Raw genomic sequence first — 20,915 nt, 5'->3', positions numbered from 1 at the left:
CACCCCTGCCATTTAGCAGGGTGGAAAGTCTTTGTCCCCTTGTCTGCTCATCCTTTTTTTTAAAAAAAAATATATATTTTATACACAAACAAATATTTAATACATCAGTCACTCCTTCCATGCGACATCTTGGTGTTTTCTCCATGGCTTCATCTTTTTGTTGTTTCTTCTATCTTCCCTTTCACCAAATCTATTATGACATTTCTCCAAAAGTACAGTATTCTAATTATACCATTTTCTTACATAACTATTAGTTTGCTTATCTATATCTCTTTTCTAACCAATGATAAAACTGATCCCATATCTTAAAGTATTCTGAATCCTCTCTTTCTTTGATCATCAAAGTTAATCTATTCATTTCTGCACAGTCTAAATTTTTTTAAATTATTTCTCCTTCCAAAGGTATTTTCTCTGCTTTCCAATTTTGTGCAAAAACAATCCTTGCAGCTGTTACTACATGTATAATCAAATAGATATTTTCTTTGCTAATTTTCTCTGGAAGGATGCCCAGTAGGAACAGCTCTGGTTTTAAATCAATACGTTGTTGTATCATTTCTTCCAACCATGTCTTAATTTTATTCCAATAGTTTTTAGCTTCTGGACATGTCCACCACAGGTTTGTCTCATTCAGAGAGGAGAAAAGCAGTTACAGATGGCTTAGATTAGTTGGAAAAGTTCCATACTACATATTAGATCATGTACTTCCGTATTCATTTTCAGTCTTTTGAGTGGCTTCTCAATTCTTTATTGCACCCCTGCCATTTGGCAGGGTGAAAAGTCTCTGTCCACCCTTGTCTGCTCATCCTTAATTCCAATCTGCTCTAAAGTCGGGAACGTACCTTCAGGCATTCTGAGCTCATCCCCCAACAAAGGAGTTTTATCCAGAAAAAGCACTACCGAATGCTAAAACATTAATCCCTTTCACTTAGGTGCTTTAAGCTCAATCACCTACAAGCTTCTACTGATCTACTTCATTAGTAAAGGTAAAGGTTCCCCTTGTGATAGTCATTCCTGACTCTAGGGGGCGGTGCTCATCTCCGTTTCAAAGCCGAAGAGCCAGCGCTGTCCAAAGATGTCTCCATGGTCATGTGGCCGGCATGACTCAATGCCAAAGGCGCACGGAACGCTGTTACCTTCCCCCCAAAGGTGGTCCCTATTTTTCTACTTGCATTTTTTACGTGCTTTTGAACTGCTAGGTTGGCAGAAGCTGGGACAAGTAATGGGAGCTCACCCCATTACGCTATTAACTTCATTACGTTAGTTTATTATTATTAGTTAGTTATGCTACTAACTTGATTAGTAGCAATGCTTTATTTACATAACTGATTTACATAAAGGTAAACATGGCCCATCAAAGGTGTCTGAATTCATGAGTTTGAAACAGGGGTTTCAAACTCAAGACCCGGGGGCCAGATCCGGCTCATGGGGTGCTTAGATCTGGCCTGCAGGGCCACCCTGGAAACAGCAAAGGACTGGCCTGAGGTGCTTCTGCCAATGAAAACATCTTAGGAAGGCTGCAGGCAGCTCTCCGGAGCTCCATCTTCGCTGGCAGAGGGTTTTAGGAGGCCGTCGCAGCCGAAAACGAGGCTTGGGAGCCCTTTTCCACTGGCAGAGTGTTTGGGCCACCACAGGCACCCTCCGACACGTGTGACGTTGAGCTGGCCATGCCCACCCTGGCCCTCCAAGGTCAAACACAACCTTGGTGTGGCCCTCAAGGAAATAAATTGTGATACCCCTGCTCTAAGACTTCTGGTTGGGAGAAGAAATGGGAAGGAGGATTCGAGACCATGAATTTCATGAAATTCATGGTCTCAAGTACTCCTTCCCATATTCCCCATGTGTTTGTTTCATTTCCTTCTGTTGTGTTTAATTCGGGGACAATTCCTGTGAATAGGTTGGAACAGAAAGATAAGTTCTAACCACCATGTTCCCTGCAGGACCAGAATTCCATTCTTGATTCAGTTCTAACCATTTGATTGTTTATAGATTAGCGTATGGGACGCGGTGGCTCAGTGACTAAGAGGCTGAGCTTGTCGATCGTATGGTCGGCAGTTCAGCGGTTTGAATCCCTAGTGCCGTGTAACGGGGTGAGCTCCTATTACTTGTCCCAGTTTCTGCCAACCGAGCAGTTCGAAAGCACATAAAAAATGCAAGTAGAAAAATAGGGACCACCTTTGGTGGGAAAGTAACAGCGTTCCGTGTGCCTTTGGCGTTGAGTCATGCCGGTTACATGACCACGGCGTCATCTTCGGACAGCGCTGCCTCTTCGGCTTTGAAACGGAGATGAGCATCACCCCCTAGAGTCGGGAACGACTAGCACATATGTGCGAGGGGAACCTTTACCTTTATTATAGATTAGCATCCAGAGCAGCATATACTTTAAGGGCGGGGGGAGAGACCACAAAACAACCTTACACAGCTCATTAAACCCTAAATCCTCAAAATGCCTTTGAGGCGAAGAAAATAACAGCCTCAAACAAAAATAGTCTTTCCTAAACTGGTCCTCTCTGATAGTGTGGTGAACTTCAGTTGCCCGACTTCTCTTACAGCTTAAGTCTTAACCATATCAGCTAGGAAAAAACTTGGGATTTGCTAACCCAGCACATCTGGAGCACACCAAGGTTGGAAAACTGATCTAGAAGTTGATTAATGACTCTTCCTTGCTAAAGGTCAATTAGTGCCCCTCCCAACTGATGGGATGTGGATCAAGAACAAGGTTGGGGAGTTATTAACTTCAAAATATGCTATTTTAGCATTCCCAGCTGCATAATCAAAGAATCTGGCTTGTGCTTCTTTGATTACATGCTGCTGTTTGGTTTTTTAGGAGCGCTACAGTACTATTTCGAGTTACAGTACAATTAGTCTTTAAAGAAATATAAAAACGAAACGTATCCAAGCAATTGAACTCACATCGACTCCTCCCGTTGAAAGAAACCTTGGTGGGTTTTTTTGCCTTCGCCTGAAGAGAAAGAGAGGTACAGAAGTGGCCAAAATTGTGGAAACCTTTTGGGGAAAGTATATTTTCTAAAACTAGCTAATAACACACACTTTTTGGAGGAGTACCCTAAAATTATATATCAATGGAAAGATAATTGAATCAAGAATGTAATGCAATGACTTTTATGAAGGATTTGCTATTAGAATAGCAGTTACAAAGAAGAAAAGTGAAACGAGATATACAAAATGATCACCGTAGAAAAAACGAGCTATACAAAAATTATCACCATGTCGGTTAATACTGAATTGGGTAAGTTTTAGCATGAATGATGACCTTACAACGTCTTCCCATGGAGTGAACTAAGTCTTTTAGTTCTGCAGCTGTTATCATGCGAAATCAAGATTGAAGGATTGCTTCTATTAACTGGGTTTTATTGCTGGGTCGCTTCTGACTAACAAGTTTCTTTAGTTGGCTCCATAGATTTTCAATTGGGTGAAGGTCTGGGCTATTCCCAGGCCATTCCTGCAGTGGAATAGGATTATCTCAGGGGTGAAATGCTCCCAGTTCAGACCGGATCGCTCGATCCGGTAGCGATGGCGGCGGGTGGTTCGGAGAACCGGTAGCAAAAATCCCTGTGCCCCCCCCACCCCACCATGCCCAGCTGAGCCGCACAATCATCAGAGGCTTTTTTTTTTTTTACTTTTAAAAGCATTTTTTCTATAACCTCTTCTGAAGAAAAAATGCTTTTAAAAGTAAAAAAAAAAAGCCTCTGATGATCGCGTGGCTCAGCTGGGATCATCAGAGGCTTTTCAAAGCATTTTTTTCTGCAACCTCTTGGCTGAAGAGGTGGTTAAAAAATTGCTTTGAAAAGTCTCTGACGATCCCAGCTGAGTTGCCTGATTGGCAGAGGCTTTTCAAAGCATTAGAAAAAATGCTTTGAAATTTTTTTTAAAAAAAAAGTTGGCCACGCCCACCCAGTCACATTAATCCCCCGCACCAAGCCACACCCACAGAACCGGTAGTAACAAATTTTACATTTCACCCCTGGATTATCTTGAAACTCCCCCCCCCCAAAAAAAGTGGTGTTATTAGCCATCAAACCTCAAAAATACACTTTTCCCAAAAGGTTTCCACTACAACAAGTCCACGTTTTTGTGAAATGTTGTTTCCCCTACAATACCCACATCTCCAATTTTAGCTACCTTTCTTTTTTACCTCAGAAAGTTTCAGAAATGCATTGCTATGATTTATCATTTGAAAGTCTTATTTTTTTCCCCCGATCATATCAAGTGTTTTCATGTTAATATCATCTTCAACACCGTGTCAAAATAGAGAGCCAGTTTGGTCTAGTGGTTAGGGTACCAGGCTAGAAAGCAGGAGACCTTGAGTTCAAGTCCCACCTTAAGCGCATAAAAGTCAGTCACTCTCTCTCTGCCCAACCGATCCCACAGGGTGGCTGTTGTGGGTAAAATAGGAGGAGGAAGGTGCGTTGGATATGTTGACTTCCTTGAGTTATTTGTAAAAAAAATTAAATAAAGGCAGGATATGAACAAACCTATATATATAAAAGCCAAATACCACTCAGTCATCACAAAACCTCCAGAACGGTAAAGCCTACAAACTTGAAATTTGGCACGTATGTTCCTCTTGGCTTCTAGGTGCTCGCTAAGAAAGGATTTCTCGAAATGATCATCAGATCATTAGTATTTCATATACAGGATTATATTCACACGCTCTGATGCTAAAGAGTTAGACATTCTACTTCCCCCTCCCCATCTGAAAGGAACTCTGTCCCAACTGCCAGTTGTCTTATATTAACATGCTCTGATGCTACCCTTTCTCTAAATCGGGCATGAGCGTGGCCAGCGGACTGGGACATTTACTCCCCTTCCCCCTCTGTTCCAACTGCCAGTTGCCTTATATTAACACACTCTGATCCTACGGAGTTACAAATTCTACATTAAGTTTCAGGCTTTAAGTGTCAATTTATCACGCCAGATCACATAGTTTCGTAGCGAAGCAGAGGCATCCAGCTAGTAAATAAATATTGGTTCTTTCAACCAGGTACTGTTATTCCATGACCAGAACTATGGGATACATTACGAATATACCATCCCTGTGAATTATTCTACTGAAAATAGAAGTGAGCCAGAACATCAGCAGGAATCGCTGTACATATGGACACACAGTGGATGGGAAGACTGCAATGTACAGTGCGGAGGAGGTAACATTCATTTATTTATCCAAAGAGTTGGTACTCTTACCTAACTAGCTGCAATTGTTAAGATGATTTCCGTTATTTATAAACCACAGCCAAATGAGTCCTAGGTTGCTGGGAATAAAAATGTATACTAGTTTCATTCTGGACTACAGAGTTGTTGTTGTTGTTTTTAGACAATCAGCTTACTGTTCAGCCTTTGGACCATCGTAATCTCAAAGTAGGATAGGATAGGAGTGGAGTAGAGTAGAGTGGAAGTAGAATAGAGTAGGGTAGGGTAGGGAGAGTAGAGTAGAGTAGAGTAGAATGATATGGAATGGAATGGAATGGTATGGTGTATGGCATGGCATGGTATGGAATGAGATAGGAGTGGAGTGGAGTGGAATGGAATGGAAGTAGAATAGAGTAGAGTAGGGTAGGGAGAATAGAGTAGAGTAGAGTAGAGTAGAATGATATGGAATGGAATGGTATGGTATGATATGGTATGGTATGGTATGGAATGAGATAGGATAGGATTGGAGTGGAGTGGAATGGAATGGAAGTAGAATAGAGTAGGGTAGGGAGAGTAGAGTAGAGTAGAGTAGAGTAGAGTAGAGTAGAGTAGAGTAGAGTAGAGTAGAGTAGAATGATATGAAATGTAATGGTATGGAATGGTATGGTATGGTATGGAATGGAATGGAATGGAATGGAATGAGATAGGATAGGATAGGACAGGATAGGACAGGACAGGACAGGACAGGACAGGAAAGCTCTAACAGCTGAAGAAGCTTCTTGGATGAGAAGCGAAATGTCTTCAAAGAAAAACCAGAAAAATCCAATTGCCTCTTGAAAAAGCCCCTTTGGGATGGCCACAACTAAATCCTACTGACCTCTTGTGAATCATAGATGGAGCCCCTGGATAAGCCAAGCATTGTTATCCTTCCCCACTCAATCCCTGAAGCTATCATATCTGATGAAGCCTCCAAGAAGCCTGGGTTAAAAAAAAAAATTCTCTTTAATCCAGCAACCTGAAACCATTTTAACTGGAAATCTCAGCATTTGACCTGGAATGCAAACTCTTTTTTTTTTTCCCTACTGAACTCTATAGCTCTTGAATTGACTGATCTGGGAAGATTGATGATCAAACGTTTTCCATCATTGCAGACAAAACTGGTCTGGAGAGGAATCAGAAATTCAAGGCAATGAGCTGGAGACAATCAAATCTTCCTTCCACCTAAGTAGAAAGCAAAGCAAACTGCTCCATAACTATTACATTATGGGAGAAACATTTCTTGCCTGCCAAGAAATATGTCATATGATCTGTTTTTGCTTCAGGTTCCTAAGTGGCTACTTTGCAAAGTAGCAATTTGGGGGTGGGGGGGAAATAACCCCACTGGCAATTTGCTTACAGTCAAGTAGGATTCTGCTATTTTCTACTGCAACAATATTTCTGAAATCCAGAAATCCATTGCCAAACGACAGCAGATAAATATTTTAATAAATAGCTCTGCCGTGCCAGAATGACTCTTTCTTCCTTTCTTTTGCATTCAGGGGAAAGGAAAACTATTGTGTCGTGCACCCAGATTGTTAACAAGACGATGATGTTGGTGAACGACAGCGCTTGCCAGCGGGCAACCCGTCCTGAGCCACAGATCAGAAAGTGCAATGCCCATCCTTGCCAGTCCAGGTAAGAAGCTCGTTGCAAAAATCAGAAATAATTTCCCCTTGGAATAGGTCAGGGATCAACAACCGGCGGCTCTGGAGCTGCATGTGGCTCTTTCATCCCTCTGCTGCAGCTCCCTGTCACTCAAAATATGCGTCACAACTGCCAATGTGCGACATCCGCCGGTACGCGATTTATTGAGCTGTTCAACCCCCGGTAGGCCAACCATGGATAAATCCAAGAAAAGAAAAGTTTCAGAAGAAAACAGAACGTTTAATTCAACTACATATGTTAGTTTTGTGGCCACTCAAGAAATAGTCAGGCACGGGAAGGGTTTTGTGGCTCCCGGTGTTTTCTTTTCTGTGGGAAACGAATCCAAATGGCTCTTCGAGTGTTTAAGGTTGCAGACCCCTGGAATAGGTAAAGGACAAAGGTCACCTTTGTGACCCAAAAGAAACATTTATAGTTGGGTTCTTCATGAGCATCACATGTCTGTGGGTAGCAATAGCAACAGCACTTAGATTTATATACCGCTTCACACTGCTTTACAGCCCTCTCTAAGTGGTTTACAGAGTCAGCCTCTTGCTCCCAACAATCTGGATTCTCATTTTACCGATGTCGAAAGGATGGAAGGCTGAGTCAACCTTGAACCTGGTGAGATTTGAACTGCCAAATTGCAGGCAGCAGAAGTAGCCTGCAGTACTGCACTCTAGCCATTGTGCCACAGTGGGTACCTATCTAGAAAAAAAAGATGAAAGTGAGCCAGGGTTGAAAGAGACACTCTTGTGAGCTAGGAGAGGTGTTGGGAGCAAATCAATCTTCCTTCTAGCAAAGGCATTTTGGAGATCAACCATGCAACATGTGCTAGTCATTTTATGAACAGGCAAGCCCTGTGCCTCGGGGTAGCTATTATTCAAGAGCGACATGCTCTCAGTTCCATTATTATTATGGTTGGGTGCGCAATCCTCCAGATGTTCCTCCTGGATTTGGCATTTTTCTGCATCTTTTGTGTGCTTCCCAAGAACCTGGGATAGCCAGAAGTTGTTTAATGATGCTCAAGGTACCTTCACAGGATGTAAGCTATTCCAAGCAAAGCTGCCTTTTGCAATTGACTGCGGGTGATTTTTGTCAATGCCGACGGTGTTCAGAGGGTTTCGGGATTGCACCCAAGGGCCTCTTACGCCTATTAAATTGATCAGTAGAGTTTGAAGCACTGAAGAATGAGAGCCATTGGATAGGGACTTCTAACTGCTTTTATACTTTCTAGTAATAGAAGTTTTGATTCATCAGCTAGTCAAACCGTAAAAGTTGAGATACCGGTAATTATGCTAAGCAGCAAAGGTGGGTTTCAAGCAGGTTCTGACCAGTTCTGGAGAACCGGTAGTGGAAATTTTGTGTAGTTCAGAGAACTGGTAGTAAAAATTCTGACTGGCCCCGCCCCCATCTAGTCTCTACCTCCTGAGTCCCAGCTGATCGGGAGGAAATGGGGATTTTGCAGTATCCTTCCCCTGGAGTAGGGCGGGAATGGAGATTTTACAGTATCCTTCCCTGCCATGCCCACCAAGCCACGCCCACCAAGCCATGCCAGGCCCACCAAGCCACACCCACAGAACCGGTAGTAAAAAAAATTGAAACCCACCACTGCTAAGCAGGCTCCATCGTTTGGGGGGGGGGTTTCCTCTATCCAGTGGCACTTTTTGTCTGCTAAGACATTCATTTGCTATTTGGTCAGAAACAGAGTGAAGGAGATAATCTTCACGATGATTGCTTCTCTTCATCTACAGGACAGACGATTAGTAACTGTGCATAATGGAAGCCCCCTTTTTTCCCCTCAACATCACGAAATAACTACTGGGCCAACCCTAGAAGCTAAGTGGACAAATGCCCACAACCAAGGCAATCTTAGTGACCTCTAAAATGTCTTTTGAGGAAGCTTCTGGTCACCTTAGGAGGGACCCGGTGGCTCAGTGGCTAAGACACTGAGCTTGTTGATCGAAAAGTTGGCAGTTCGGTGGTTTGAATCCCTAGTGCCGTGTAATGGGGTGAGCTCCTGTTACTTGTCCCAGCTTCTGCCAACCTAGCAGTTCGAAAGCAGGTAAAAAATGCAAGTAAGGAGCCTTGGTAGTACAGTGGTCTAAAGCACCCTGTTATTAAGACCAGCTGCCTGCAATTACTGCAGGTTCGAATCTCTCCAAGGCTCAAGGTTGACTCAGCCTTCCATCCTTTCTAAGGTAGGTGAAATGAGGACCCAGTTTGTGGGGGCAATAAGCTGACTTTGTATAAATATACAAAAGGATGAAGGCTATTGCTTAGCACATTGTAAGCCGCCCTGAGTCTCCGGAGAAGGGCGGCATATAAATCAATTTTTTTTTAAAAAAAGTAGAAAAATAGGGACCACTTTGGTGGGAAGGGAACAGCGTTCCGTGTGCCTTTGGCATTTAGTCATGTCGGCCATATGACGATGGAGACGTCTTTGGACAGCGCTGGCTCTTCAGCTTTGAAACAGAGATGAGCACCACCCGCTAGAGTCAGGAACGACTAGCATGTATGTTCGAAGGGAACCTTTAACTTTACCTATGGTCACCTTAGAGGTCAGGCATCTAAGAGTGGGATTGTTGATTCATGTGCTAGAAGCACATGGCCAGACAATGCTTCATTGTCTGGCCACACCCTGCTTAGCGTTTTCTGAACCCTTCCAGGTTGACCATACATTCACACTTCAGAGGCTGCCAAAATGGAAATATGTTTTCTGAAACGCATTCCCTTCACCTCTATAGAATTTAAATTTCCATTTGTGTTTGCCCACCCAGATATTAGAAATGTATGCTTGGCATATTCATTGACGGAGAACATCTTAAAGAGAGACCGTTCTCTCTTTCACCGTGGATAGAGGGTTGTTGTTGTTTTAAATAAAGAGATCTATCTTCTTTTCAGATATTGTGAGTTTGTTTTCCAAGTTCAAGTGGAATTATTATGGGATTCCTAACAATAAGTTCTTCTGTTTTTCACATCATGCTCTGCTTTTTTTTCTGCATGTGTTGTAGGAAAGGAGAACAGGAACTATAATTTCTAGCCTGCTGTCTGACATTGTGATAGAGTTACACAATAAATCTGGGATGTTAAACATGATATTCGCCAGAAAGAGAGATTGTGTGTGGGGGGGGTTACCCTTAAGATCTGAAGTGTTTGTGTTTGACTCTTTGATATTCAATTCTTTAAAAGTTGTTATGATTTCTTTGATTAGCCAGCTCTAAAATTGCAATATGGGTAATCCTCATTTAGCAACCAAAATTAGAATTGGCCACTCAGTCGTTAAGCAAAGCAAACCCCACAACGGTGCTTATGATCTTATTTCAGCTTTCCTTTGCTTTACCGACCTGCAAAGGTCATAAATGCATGGATTTGGTTGCAAAGTTATTTTTTTTATCACCGTTGCAACGGCAAGCATTCATTAAACGAGGCAATCGCTAAACAAGATTATCTTTAGTTGTCCTATCCTGCAGTGCGAAAGTTCGAGTAGGAGAAAAAAAAAAATCCATAAAAGATGATACGGAGTTAAATACTTCATGAAAGATGTTGTACAGAGATCTGTAATTGTATATTTCATTCAGTGTACTTAGTTTTTAGTAGTTGTTATTGAAGACATAAAAGGGACACGGTGGCTCAGTGGCTAAGACGCTGAGCTTGTCTATCGAAAGGTCGGCAGTTCAGCGGTTCGAATCCCTAGTGCCGCGTAACGGGGTGAGCTCCCGTTGTTTGTCCCAGCTTCTGCCAACCTAGCAGTTTGAAAACACGTAAAAAAAAATGCAAGTAGAAAAATAGGGACCACCTTTGGTGGGAAGGTAACAGCGTTCCGTGTGCCTTTGGCATTTAGTCATGCCGGCCACATGACCACGGAGACGTCTTCTTCGGACAGCGCTGACTCTTTGGCTTAGAAACGGAGATGAGCACCGTCCCCTAGAGTCAGGAACGACTAGCACATATGTGCGAGGGGAACCTTTACCTTCACCTTTATTAAAGACATAGTCATCATCCCCAGATGGTGTAAAATGCAGCAATTTAAAATGAAAGCTCCTCTCACAACGTTAAGTCCCACGTGTCTTTAGAGGTGCTCGACTTTTAAGATTAGGATGTTTTTCTTTGAAGGAGAATTCCTTCTTTTTGTTTTCGTTAGCTTTTTTAAAATAAATGAAATGTGTAAAAGTACCGGTAGCTCTTCGGCTACTTTAGCGAATTTGTAAAGTGGATCTGGTGACGTATTTCTTGTATAATTCACATTTGTTTTCTCTGCTGCGGTACTTCAGCTTGTGTTCTTCATCTTTCTCTAGTTAATAATTTTGCGGTTTCTTTATCCTAAATTTCACTAATAGTAAGATAAATTATTTGGGACTTCCTGGATACCAGACAAATGATAGATAGCAAGGCCAAATCTTTAGTGGCAGATTTTGTGAAGCAAAGGACCCTGGAGAATAAAATCAAGATGAAAAATCTCTACTTAGTTTCACATATGCTACTAAGCTATGGCTTGTTTGTCAATTAAACAAAAGTATTTGTGTGTGTGTGTGTGTGTCATTTGGTGCACACATGAACAAAAGAGATGAAGCTTGTATATTGACAGCGCTGCCCCTTATGTCTGTTTGATGAAACCATTGGATCCTATTTCTGTCTATTAACCAAATTCGTAATCCTTAATCACCATCGTTTGATATCCTTTGACCGAATTCATATTTGATGCTGTGTTTCCACACCATTGTTTTTGCTTTTCCTTCAGCTCCTGCTTTCAAAATTCAGCCAATCTGACATTTTGCAAACCACTGTTTATAAGCTCTATGAAAAAAAGATGTCGAAACTATAGAAAAAGTGCAAAGAAGAACAAGGACAACTAGGGGAGTGGAGGCTAAGATCAGGGGTGAAATGATCCCGGTTCGGACCGGATAGCCCGATCCGATAGTGACAGTGGTGGGTGGTTTGGAGAACCGGTAGCAAAAATCCCTGCGCCACCCCCTCCCATGTCCAGCTGAGCCGCGCAATCATCAGAGGCTTTTTTTTTACTTTTAAAAGCATTTTTTCTACAACCTCTTCCGCCGAAAAAATGCTTTTAAAACTTTTAAAAAAAAGCCTCTGATGATTGCGCGGCTCAGCTGGGATCGTCAGAAGCTTTTGAAAGCATTTTTTCTACAACCTCTTCAGCCGAAGAGGCTGTAGAAAAAAAAAATGCCTTTAAAAGCCTCTGACGATCCCAGCTGAGTTGCCTGATCGTCAGAGGCTTTTAAAAACATTTTTTTTCTGCAACCTCTTAAGCTTGTAGAAAAAATACTTTTAAAAGTAAAAAAAAAAAAAAGTTGGCCGCACCCATCCAGTCACATTAACACCCCCCCCAAACCACGCCCTCAGAACTGGTAGTAACAAATTTTACATTTCACCACTGGCTAAGATATATGATGAACAGTTACAGGAATTGGGTATGTCTACTTTAATAAAAAGAAGGACTAGGAGGTGACATGATAGCAGTCTACCAATATCTCAAGGGCTGCCACCAAGAAGAGGGAGTCAAGCTATTCTCCAAAGCACCTGAGGGCAGGACAAGAAGCAATGGGTAGAAACTAATCAAGGGGAGAAGCAACTTAGAACTAAGGAGAAATTTCCTGACAGTGAGAACAATGAATCAGTAGAACGTCTGTAGAGATTCTCAGTCATCCAGGTTGTCCCAGAGGTGCTTTTTCAGGAGGCAACTGAAAGTCCAGTTGCCTCCGGAAAAAGCACATTTGGGATAATCAGTGGGAACTTATAGGGTCTCCTGCTTGAGCAGAGGGTTAGACTAAAAGACCTCCAGAGTCCCTTTCAACTCTGTTCTTCTGTATTCGGTATCTTTACTGGCTTGTGAGAAAGTATAGCATGGAAGAACAATGTGCATGATTAAAGCCATCATTTGATTTAGTATGCTATTATACATACGTCATGAAATGTACATGGAAAGATAGAGCACTTTAGGAATTCCCTGCAAGATTTCCTTTTTTTTTTTTAAATTTAAATCAAACTTTATTAAATTATCAAACAATTATAAAAACAATTAAAACAATAATAAGATATTCATATACATGGATCATATCATATATTTGACATTTCACTTCTATTCTTTTACATATCTCTATATATTCTTCTTCTCTACACATTATATATTTCTTAACCTAGTCCCATATTCATTTTCCTGACAGTGAAGTCGTTGTTGGTATTTATATGAAGTAAGCATGGAAATGCCCTCTCAATTATCAGTTCTCAATTTAAAATTCACTATTAAAAAAAAGGTAAAATTTAGTACTCATTAAGATTATCTATATGGTTTACTACGTATATCCTTATCCACTTTCTTTTCGCTTAATCCAATCTCCCTGCAAGATTTCTTTTTTTTTTCCTTATAATTTTTATTAATATATTCTATACACTAATACACAAATAAAATATACAATCCTGCCACCATGGTATAATATGATTACATTGTCCATAAGTATAAAATCATTCCTTTATACATACATATTTGCCACCATATATACATACATCATCATATATCTATTCTATCCCACCTTTTCTGGACCCAATTGTACCATACTTTCCAACTGTTATAAAATTCTGAATCTTTTTTACCATTGATCAATCTAGTTAATCTATCTGATTCCGCACACTCATTAATTTTATATATTATTTTCAAATCTATCGGTAAGTATTGATTTTTCCACTCCTGCGCATACGCTAATCTTGCTGCAGTAATAATGTGAATCAATCCCTGCAAGATTTCCATGCTGCAAGCTGATTAGTCAGAACAACTAAGAATTATGTCTCGTGAGGAGCTGTTTGCCTGCTTTTCTTGTCTTCAACTTCTTTTTTAAAAAATGGTTGTATGAAGCTAAAATTCCATTCTAAAAAGCAATGCTGCCCTGCAAATTTGGCCTTAGGACCGGTAAGCTCCAAGAATCTCTTCACCCAACTCACTGCAGGAACTGGGTGTGTCTAATCTAAGGAAGAAAAAGACTAGGAATGACTTGCTAGCAGTCTTCCATTTGAGGGCCCATCACGGAGAAGAAGGATCAACCTTTTCTACAAAGCATCTGAGGGCAGGACAAGAAGTAACGGGTGGGAAGATCATTAGAGATCCAATCAAGAATTAAGGAGAAATTTTCTAACAGTGGGAACAATTCATCAGTGGAATGACTTGCCTCCAGAAGTTGTGCTGGGGGTTTTCTAGAAGAGATTGGACAGCCATTTGTCCTGAATAGTGCGGGGCAGGGACAGTGGTGGGATTCAAAAAATTTTACTACTGGTTCTGTGGGCGTGGTTTGGTCGGCGTGGCATGGCTCAGTGGGTGTGGCTTGGTGGGCGTGGCAGGGGAAGGATATTATAAAACCTCCATTCTCTCCCCACTCCAGGGGAAGGATACTGCGAAATCCCCATTCCCACCCCAATCCAGGGGAAGGTTACTGCAAAATCCCCACTTCCTCCCGATCAGCTGGGACTTGGGAGGCAGAGAATAGATGGGGGCGGGGCCAGTCAGAATTTTCTCTGAACTACTCAAAATTTCCGCTACCGGTTCTTCAGAACTGGTCAGAACCTGCTGAATACCACCTCTGGGCAGGGGTCCCCAACCTTGTGGGTGTTCTGTCCCCGTCCCACACATGCACCCCCACAGACGGCCTGGAGTTAATAAGCCACATGACAAAGTCTTTGAAGATAAAGCTGGCAGCAACGCAGTGGCTAGCTGCCAATTCAGACTTTACTCACACAAAACAAAGATTAGACTGCAAGCATTCCGATAAAGCAGGCAAAGTTTCCGCAATACAAGGATTAGTCCAAATGCAGTCCGACAAGGCAGGCAGAAGTCCAGTAATGCAGAGATCATGGATTATATCTAGTTTTTGCTCATCACAAACTGAACTGGCCACCACACCCACATTTATACCCTGTGGGGTGTGGGCCAGTGACTCAGCTAATCTCTGGCACGCCTTCCCCTCTGCTGCGCATGCTTCTCCCTGCGCCTCTGCCGAGGGTCCAGACAGCACTTATATCCTTCGTTGCTGTCCACCTGTGGCTGCGGGGATGTGCTTGGCTCTGGGCCTATCTCTTGGCCTTCGGTGTCCTCCGGAGGCATTGCCAGAGAGGAGGGTCCTGGAGAGGGAGGCCTTGCCAACTCCTTTCCCTCACTCTCAGAGTCTGCATCTGTCGATAGCCCAGGCTCAGGCAACGGAGCCACAACAGTGGGCCACAGCCCACTACTTGTCCACGGCCTATTCACAACTAGGCCTATCTGCAACCAGGACCCTCCCACAAAACTGTCCCCTGTTTACCCCCTCTTCCTCTCCCTCCGCTCTCGGCCACCAACCCGGAAAGGTTGTGGAACTCTGTTATAGGGTCTTCTGTTTGAGCAAGGGGTTGGACTAGAACAGTGATGGCTAACCTTTTTGCCATTGCATGCCCAAAAATGAGCTTGCCTGCGCGCACATGCGTGCTGGAGCTGAGCTAGGACAACGTTTCTATGCCCATAGATATGGCTCCACATGCCACCTGTGGCACGCATCACGGGACTAGATCTGAAAGGTGCCTTCCAACTCTGTTATTCTATAATTCTGAGTTTCAAGAAAGGAGCAGATCCCAAACCCTGCATTTCCCCCACACCCGTCTTCAGAATTCCTGGCCCTTCTTGAGCCCATTTTCCCGTCTTTTCTTACACACCACTGAACTGGAAAAAAACAACAACAACAACTGTGGGAGCCTGCCTTTTTTTTTTTTATCTGCTGCCTTTCTTTTCCCTTCCATCAAAGTCACAAACTATTTTTTTTCCCTCTCTCTCTCTCTCTCTCTGCGCAGCTATAGATCACATTCAGCTACAATCCCACAGCCGGGCCAAGTCTGCATAGCAACCTTCTTGTTCTTGAGGCGTGACAATAAATTAGCAGGGCCGTTTTCTCCCCCCTATCCCACCCATCGTGCTACACCGCCACCCATCAGATTTGAGTTTTCAGCCAATAATAGTTAACCAAAGCCCTAATTTTTGCTCCTGGGTTTAATTTTCTTTTAATTAAGATGGCTGGCTCGCTGTGGTCTTTGACCATTCATACCGTTCCTTGTATCTTAATTCCTGTGCCTGCTGGGTGTTTTAGAAGCAGGCCAAAGACAAAGATGAGTTTGCTTTGCGATGGAGGTGGCGGTGAGATTGCTAATCAAGTTGACAGGCTCAAAAGAAGCCAGACTAGAATTTTAACTTCCCGAAAAGGGGATGGTTTTTTTTTTTTTTCATGCTTTATTTCATGCTCCCGCACATCTAGGGCTCTTAACTGCTTTCTTTTGACATGGGAGTTTTTCAAATTAGAGGGGAAAGCTGCCTTCAGAACAGATTGCCCTAAGTGCTTAATGGATGCCATAACCGCATTTATCAGATGCATTCCTTTTCATCATAACCTTCAGTTAAGGCTTGCTTTGAGATGCTCCAGCTTTACAGCTTAGATTTACTAAGAGAGTAGTGAATAGTGTCTGGGAAACCTGGAAGAGCAGTTCGATGAAAAGTTGGAGAGCAATAGCAACAGGGGTGGGATTGAAAAAAATTCAGCAACCGGTTCGCTGCCCGGTTGCTGGGTGGGTGTGGTCACGGGGGCGTGGCCTACTCAGCACCATGGCAGGGGGCATTTTCGCCCTCCCCAGGCTCCAGAGGCTTTCCTCAAGCCTCCAGGGGGGCAGAAATGGCCTACAACGGCCCTCTGGATGCCGGAAATGGGCCTATTTCTGGACTTACAGTACTTCCGGTAGGCCCATTTTTTGCCCTCCAAGAGCCTCTGTGCACGCCCTGCGCTTACCTGGCATCTAAAACAGGCCATGTGAATACTCCTGAGGGGGGGGTAGCACGGTGGGCAGGGTCAGCCAGTCCTTGGAACAACCAGTTTGGCGAACCAGATTAAAATTAATATCTGGTTCTCCCAAACTGGTCCAAACCGGCTGAATCCTACCCGTGAATTGCAACAGCAATAGCACTTAGATTTATGTACCGCTTCACAGTACCTTATAGCCCCCTCTAAGTGGTTTACAGAGTCAGCATCTTGCCCCCAACAATCTGAGTCCTCATTTTACCGGAAGGATGGAAGGCTGAGTCAACCTTGAGCCGGTCAGGATCGAACTGCTGATGTCAATTTGCAAAGCTTTCAAGTTGCCATGAGCAGGAGGGAGGGAGAACTGATAGAGCTGATTGATTTCCCTAACTGAAGTGCATTCCATACATTCTTCCTGACCGCAATCAGAAGGAGGGTGTTGGATTTCACAGCCAGCCAAAGTGGTTAATTGGAGAATGTGATTTATGACATGGCCAGAGAGGAGGGGAGAGACGGGGTCATAGAGGAACGTAAATCTACGTGGGATTAGTTCTAACTGCATCCGAATATTGCCGAAATGGTGCTCCTAATAAATGACTGTATTTCTTTTGAAGTTCGGCTAATGGCTCATGAATTAATTAGGGCATCTTTCGGAAACTTCACAGCTGAACTGCTGGCAGCCGGCAGTCAGCAGAAGTAGCCTGCAGTACTGCATTCTAACCACTGCGCCACCAAAGCTTATTGGTCCTTGTTCTAGACTCTAAACATAGTCAAGAACAGGGATTGTCCCTGTTCAACTCATTGATCCCTTAATAAAGTTTCAGATTATTAATCATCCCCCAGGTATTGTATTGTATGTACAGTATTGTACATACAGTATTGTATAAAAATGATTTCGTAAACACTATTCTAACTAATAGTACTACGAACAATAACAGTAATAATAGATAATTCAAGGCACTCTCACTGATGGCTGACATCAGACCCTGGGTAAGAGTCTCACTGTTAGCTCCTCAAACTATGGAGCTCTACAAAGATCCCCAAAATTATCCCAATCAACTTTTTATCATTTATTGGCCACATCTTGACCCCTGGACATTTACTGTCCCCTTGGAGACTCCTATAAATCTTTGGGGGTTGACTTGGTCTACTCTGGGGAACCCTAGTCTAGAACCATAGATCCAGGGGTGAAATCCAGCAGGTTCTGACAGGTTCTGGAGAACCGGTAATGGAAATTTTGAGCAGTTTGGAGAACCGGCAGCAGAAATTTTGAGTAGTTCAGAGAACCGGCAAATACCACCTCTGGCTGGCCCCAGAGTGGGGAGGGAATGGGGATTTTGCAATATCCTTCCCCCAGGAATGGTGGGAATGGAGATTTTGCAATATCCTTCCCCCAGGAGTGGGGAGGGAATGGGGATTTTGCAGTATCCTTCCCCTGCTACGCTCACCACCAAGCAACACCCACCAAGCCACGCCTACAGAACCGGTAGTAAAAAAAATATTGGATTTCACTACTGCATAGATCCCATTTAAATCATCCGAGGAGCAACCAGATGTTTTCAGGGACATCTGAGAATGTCACACGAGGATTAAATTTGGAAATTTTAGAATTAAATTTGCTTATATTTGTATATAATAGAGCTGTGCAGTACTTCAGAGTCAAAAGGCACCTGGGGTGGGAGACGCTCAGGTAGCACCAGTCAATAATGTGTTCACCCAGCTGTATTTTGTTCCCAGGATCACACAGCTGCCCTTCGCAGCTGCCACACAGCCCTGGGAAAAGATGTGCTTGGTTTCAGGAGTTGTCAACGGATGCAACATGAGATCGAGACATGTCCCCCAAGCCCTGCAGGTTCCCAACTGATGGGGCCTAATTCTGCTTTCAAACACCGAGCCTCCAAAATTGGATACGGGCAGATTTTGAGATAGTCTAATTGCACAGAGTTGAGTAAGACCGAGCATCACATCTGCCCTGCGATAAAGCACAAAGTGAATGCTGCTGAAGCTCTCATGTTTCTTTGTCTGTAAACTTCATTTGGAAAGGGTTCGTCATTTTTGAACCAAGGTGCTTCACGTAGGCTAAATTGTATCCAAAATCCTGAACCCACGACTCCCATGGAATCTGGCATATTTAATCAAACGTTTTTTCCGTCATCCAACGTGTCACAAAATGTTTCCGATGGTCAAGTCCTGATATTTATTGGTTCAGGACAGCTTGAATCACCACACACTATAAAAAAGATGTTGTGATTCTAGAAAGTGTGCAGAGAACGGCAACCAAGATGATTAAGCGACTGGAGGCTAAAACATATGATGAAGGGTTGCAGGAACTGGGCATGGCTAGTCTAGTGAAGAGAAGGACCAGGGGAGACATGACAGTAGCAGTCTTCCAATATTTGAGGAGAGGATCAAGCTATTCTCCAAAGCACCTGAAGGCCAGACAAGGAATAATGGATGGAAACTGACCAAGGAGAGATTCAACCTGGAAATAAGGAGAAATTTTCTGACAGTGAGAACAATCAACCCATGGAACAGAAGTTGCCTTCAAAAGTTGTGGGAACTTCATCACTGGAGGCTTTCAAGAAGAGATTGGACTGCCATGTGTCAGAAATGGTGTAGGGTCGTGATGGTGAACCTATGGCACGAGTGCCACCAGGTAGCACACAGAGCCATATCTGTGGGCATGTGAGCCTTAGCTCAGCTCCAGCACCCATGTACATGCCGGCCAGCTGATTTTCGGGCCTTCTGGGCCCACCGGAAGTCAGGAAATGGGCTGTTTCCGGCCTCTGGAGGGCCTCTGGGGGGATGGGGAAGGCCGTTTTCACCCTCCCCAGGTTCCTAGAAAGGAACGGTCCTTCCGGTCCCACTGGAAGTCGGGAAACGGGCCATTTCCGGTCTCTGGGGGGAGGGGGGAGGAGAGTCCCTTGGGAGTTGAGTGGCATAGAAATGCGACAAAATAAATAAATAAATAAATAAGGAGAAGGCTGTTTTCGCCCTCCCCAGGTTTCTAGAAAGCCTGGGGAGCCTGGGAAGGGCGAAAAATGGGCCTACCGGGCCATCGCGTGCCAAAAGCAGGGGAAGAGCAGGGGGGGTCATGTGCGTATGCATGGGGGGCGGGGTGCATTGAATTATGGTGTGGGCACACATGTGCGTGACCCTCCCTCACTCCCCCCCCCCGCTTTTGGCACGTGGCGGCAAAAAAGTTAGCCATCCCTGGTGTAGCGTCACCTGCTTGGGCGGGAGGCTGGACTAGATGACTTACAAGGTCCCTTCCAACTCTGTTAATCTAATCTAATTATTAAGAACTTTTCCAATACATTAGGAGCTCTGCCGTTGTTGAAGATGTTGAGGAAACAGATAAGGAAATAGCTCTGAAACAATGGCCCAATGGGTCATGAGTTATCTAGCATCTCTTCCTTACAAGGATTCTGACTGTCCTGGTGTCCTTGTCTTGATTGTTCAAACAGGTGGGTTACGGGACAGTGGAGTCCTTGCTCTTCGAGTTGTGCCAAAGGTCTGCAGCATCGGGGAGTGACATGTGTCTATCAACTGCAGAACGGGAGCTATGTCAACACGAGAGATCTCTACTGCCTTGGTCCCAAGCCAGCAACGATACAGAGCTGCGAAGGCCGAGACTGTCTTTCTATTTGGGAAGCTTCAGAATGGTCTAAGGTATTTCCAGTCTGGTAGAAGGAAGGGCAGATCATTGGGATATGTATGTAGCTAAATATTTGCTAAAGTTAATGTGTTGAGATTACACAAAGGGCAGGATCACAACAACAACAACAATAATATGGTGCTTTTTCCAAAAAGCATTTGGGGTTTCTTGCAGGGGTGAAATACTACCGGTTCGGGCCGGTTCACCCGAACTGGTAGTGAAAAATGCTGCTGGTTCGCCGAACCGGTAGTAAAAGAAATGTAAAAAGAAGTTCCAACGATCAGATGAGGGACGTGCAATCATCGGAACGATTATTTTCACTTTTTAAGCATTTTTTTAAAAAAATGCTTTAAAAAGTTTTTTTTAAAAAAAGTTCCGATGATTGATCGTGCGTCGCTCAGCTCAGCTAATTGTCAGAACCTTTTTTTTTTTTTTTTACTTTTTTAAAGCATTTTTTTACTACCGGTTCAGGCGAATAGGTAGTAAAAGAATGCTTTAAAAAAGTAAAAAAAATTGTTCCAATGATTGCACTCCACAGCTGATTCCCCTCCCCACTGTTCTACTTACCTTCCCAAGCCTCCTCTTGGTGTGTATTGCGCATGCATGCAGAC

The 20,915-nt window shown here is 43.4% G+C and overlaps 1 protein-coding gene across 4 annotated transcripts in view; it reads left to right on the top strand.

Moving 5' to 3' along the window:
- Positions 1–20,915, top strand: part of ADAMTS17 (ADAM metallopeptidase with thrombospondin type 1 motif 17) — a 165,518-nt gene that overhangs the window by 131,620 nt on the left and 12,983 nt on the right. For all 4 annotated transcript variants that reach the window (XM_060694810.2, XM_060694809.2, XM_087878323.1 and 1 more), the window contains 3 exons: positions 5,003–5,162; positions 6,687–6,822; positions 20,114–20,318. In XM_060694810.2, the coding sequence (XP_060550793.2) occupies positions 5,003–5,162; positions 6,687–6,822; positions 20,114–20,318 (501 nt within the window). The remainder of the gene's footprint in view (positions 1–5,002; positions 5,163–6,686; positions 6,823–20,113; positions 20,319–20,915) is intronic.

This window comes from Pantherophis guttatus, chromosome 13 (genome assembly GCF_059756535.1).
Source record: "Pantherophis guttatus breed Tessera chromosome 13, ASM5975653v1, whole genome shotgun sequence".
In the NCBI taxonomy this organism is placed as follows: Eukaryota; Metazoa; Chordata; class Lepidosauria; order Squamata; family Colubridae; genus Pantherophis; species Pantherophis guttatus.
This window is presented reverse-complemented; position numbering and strand designations above follow the sequence as displayed.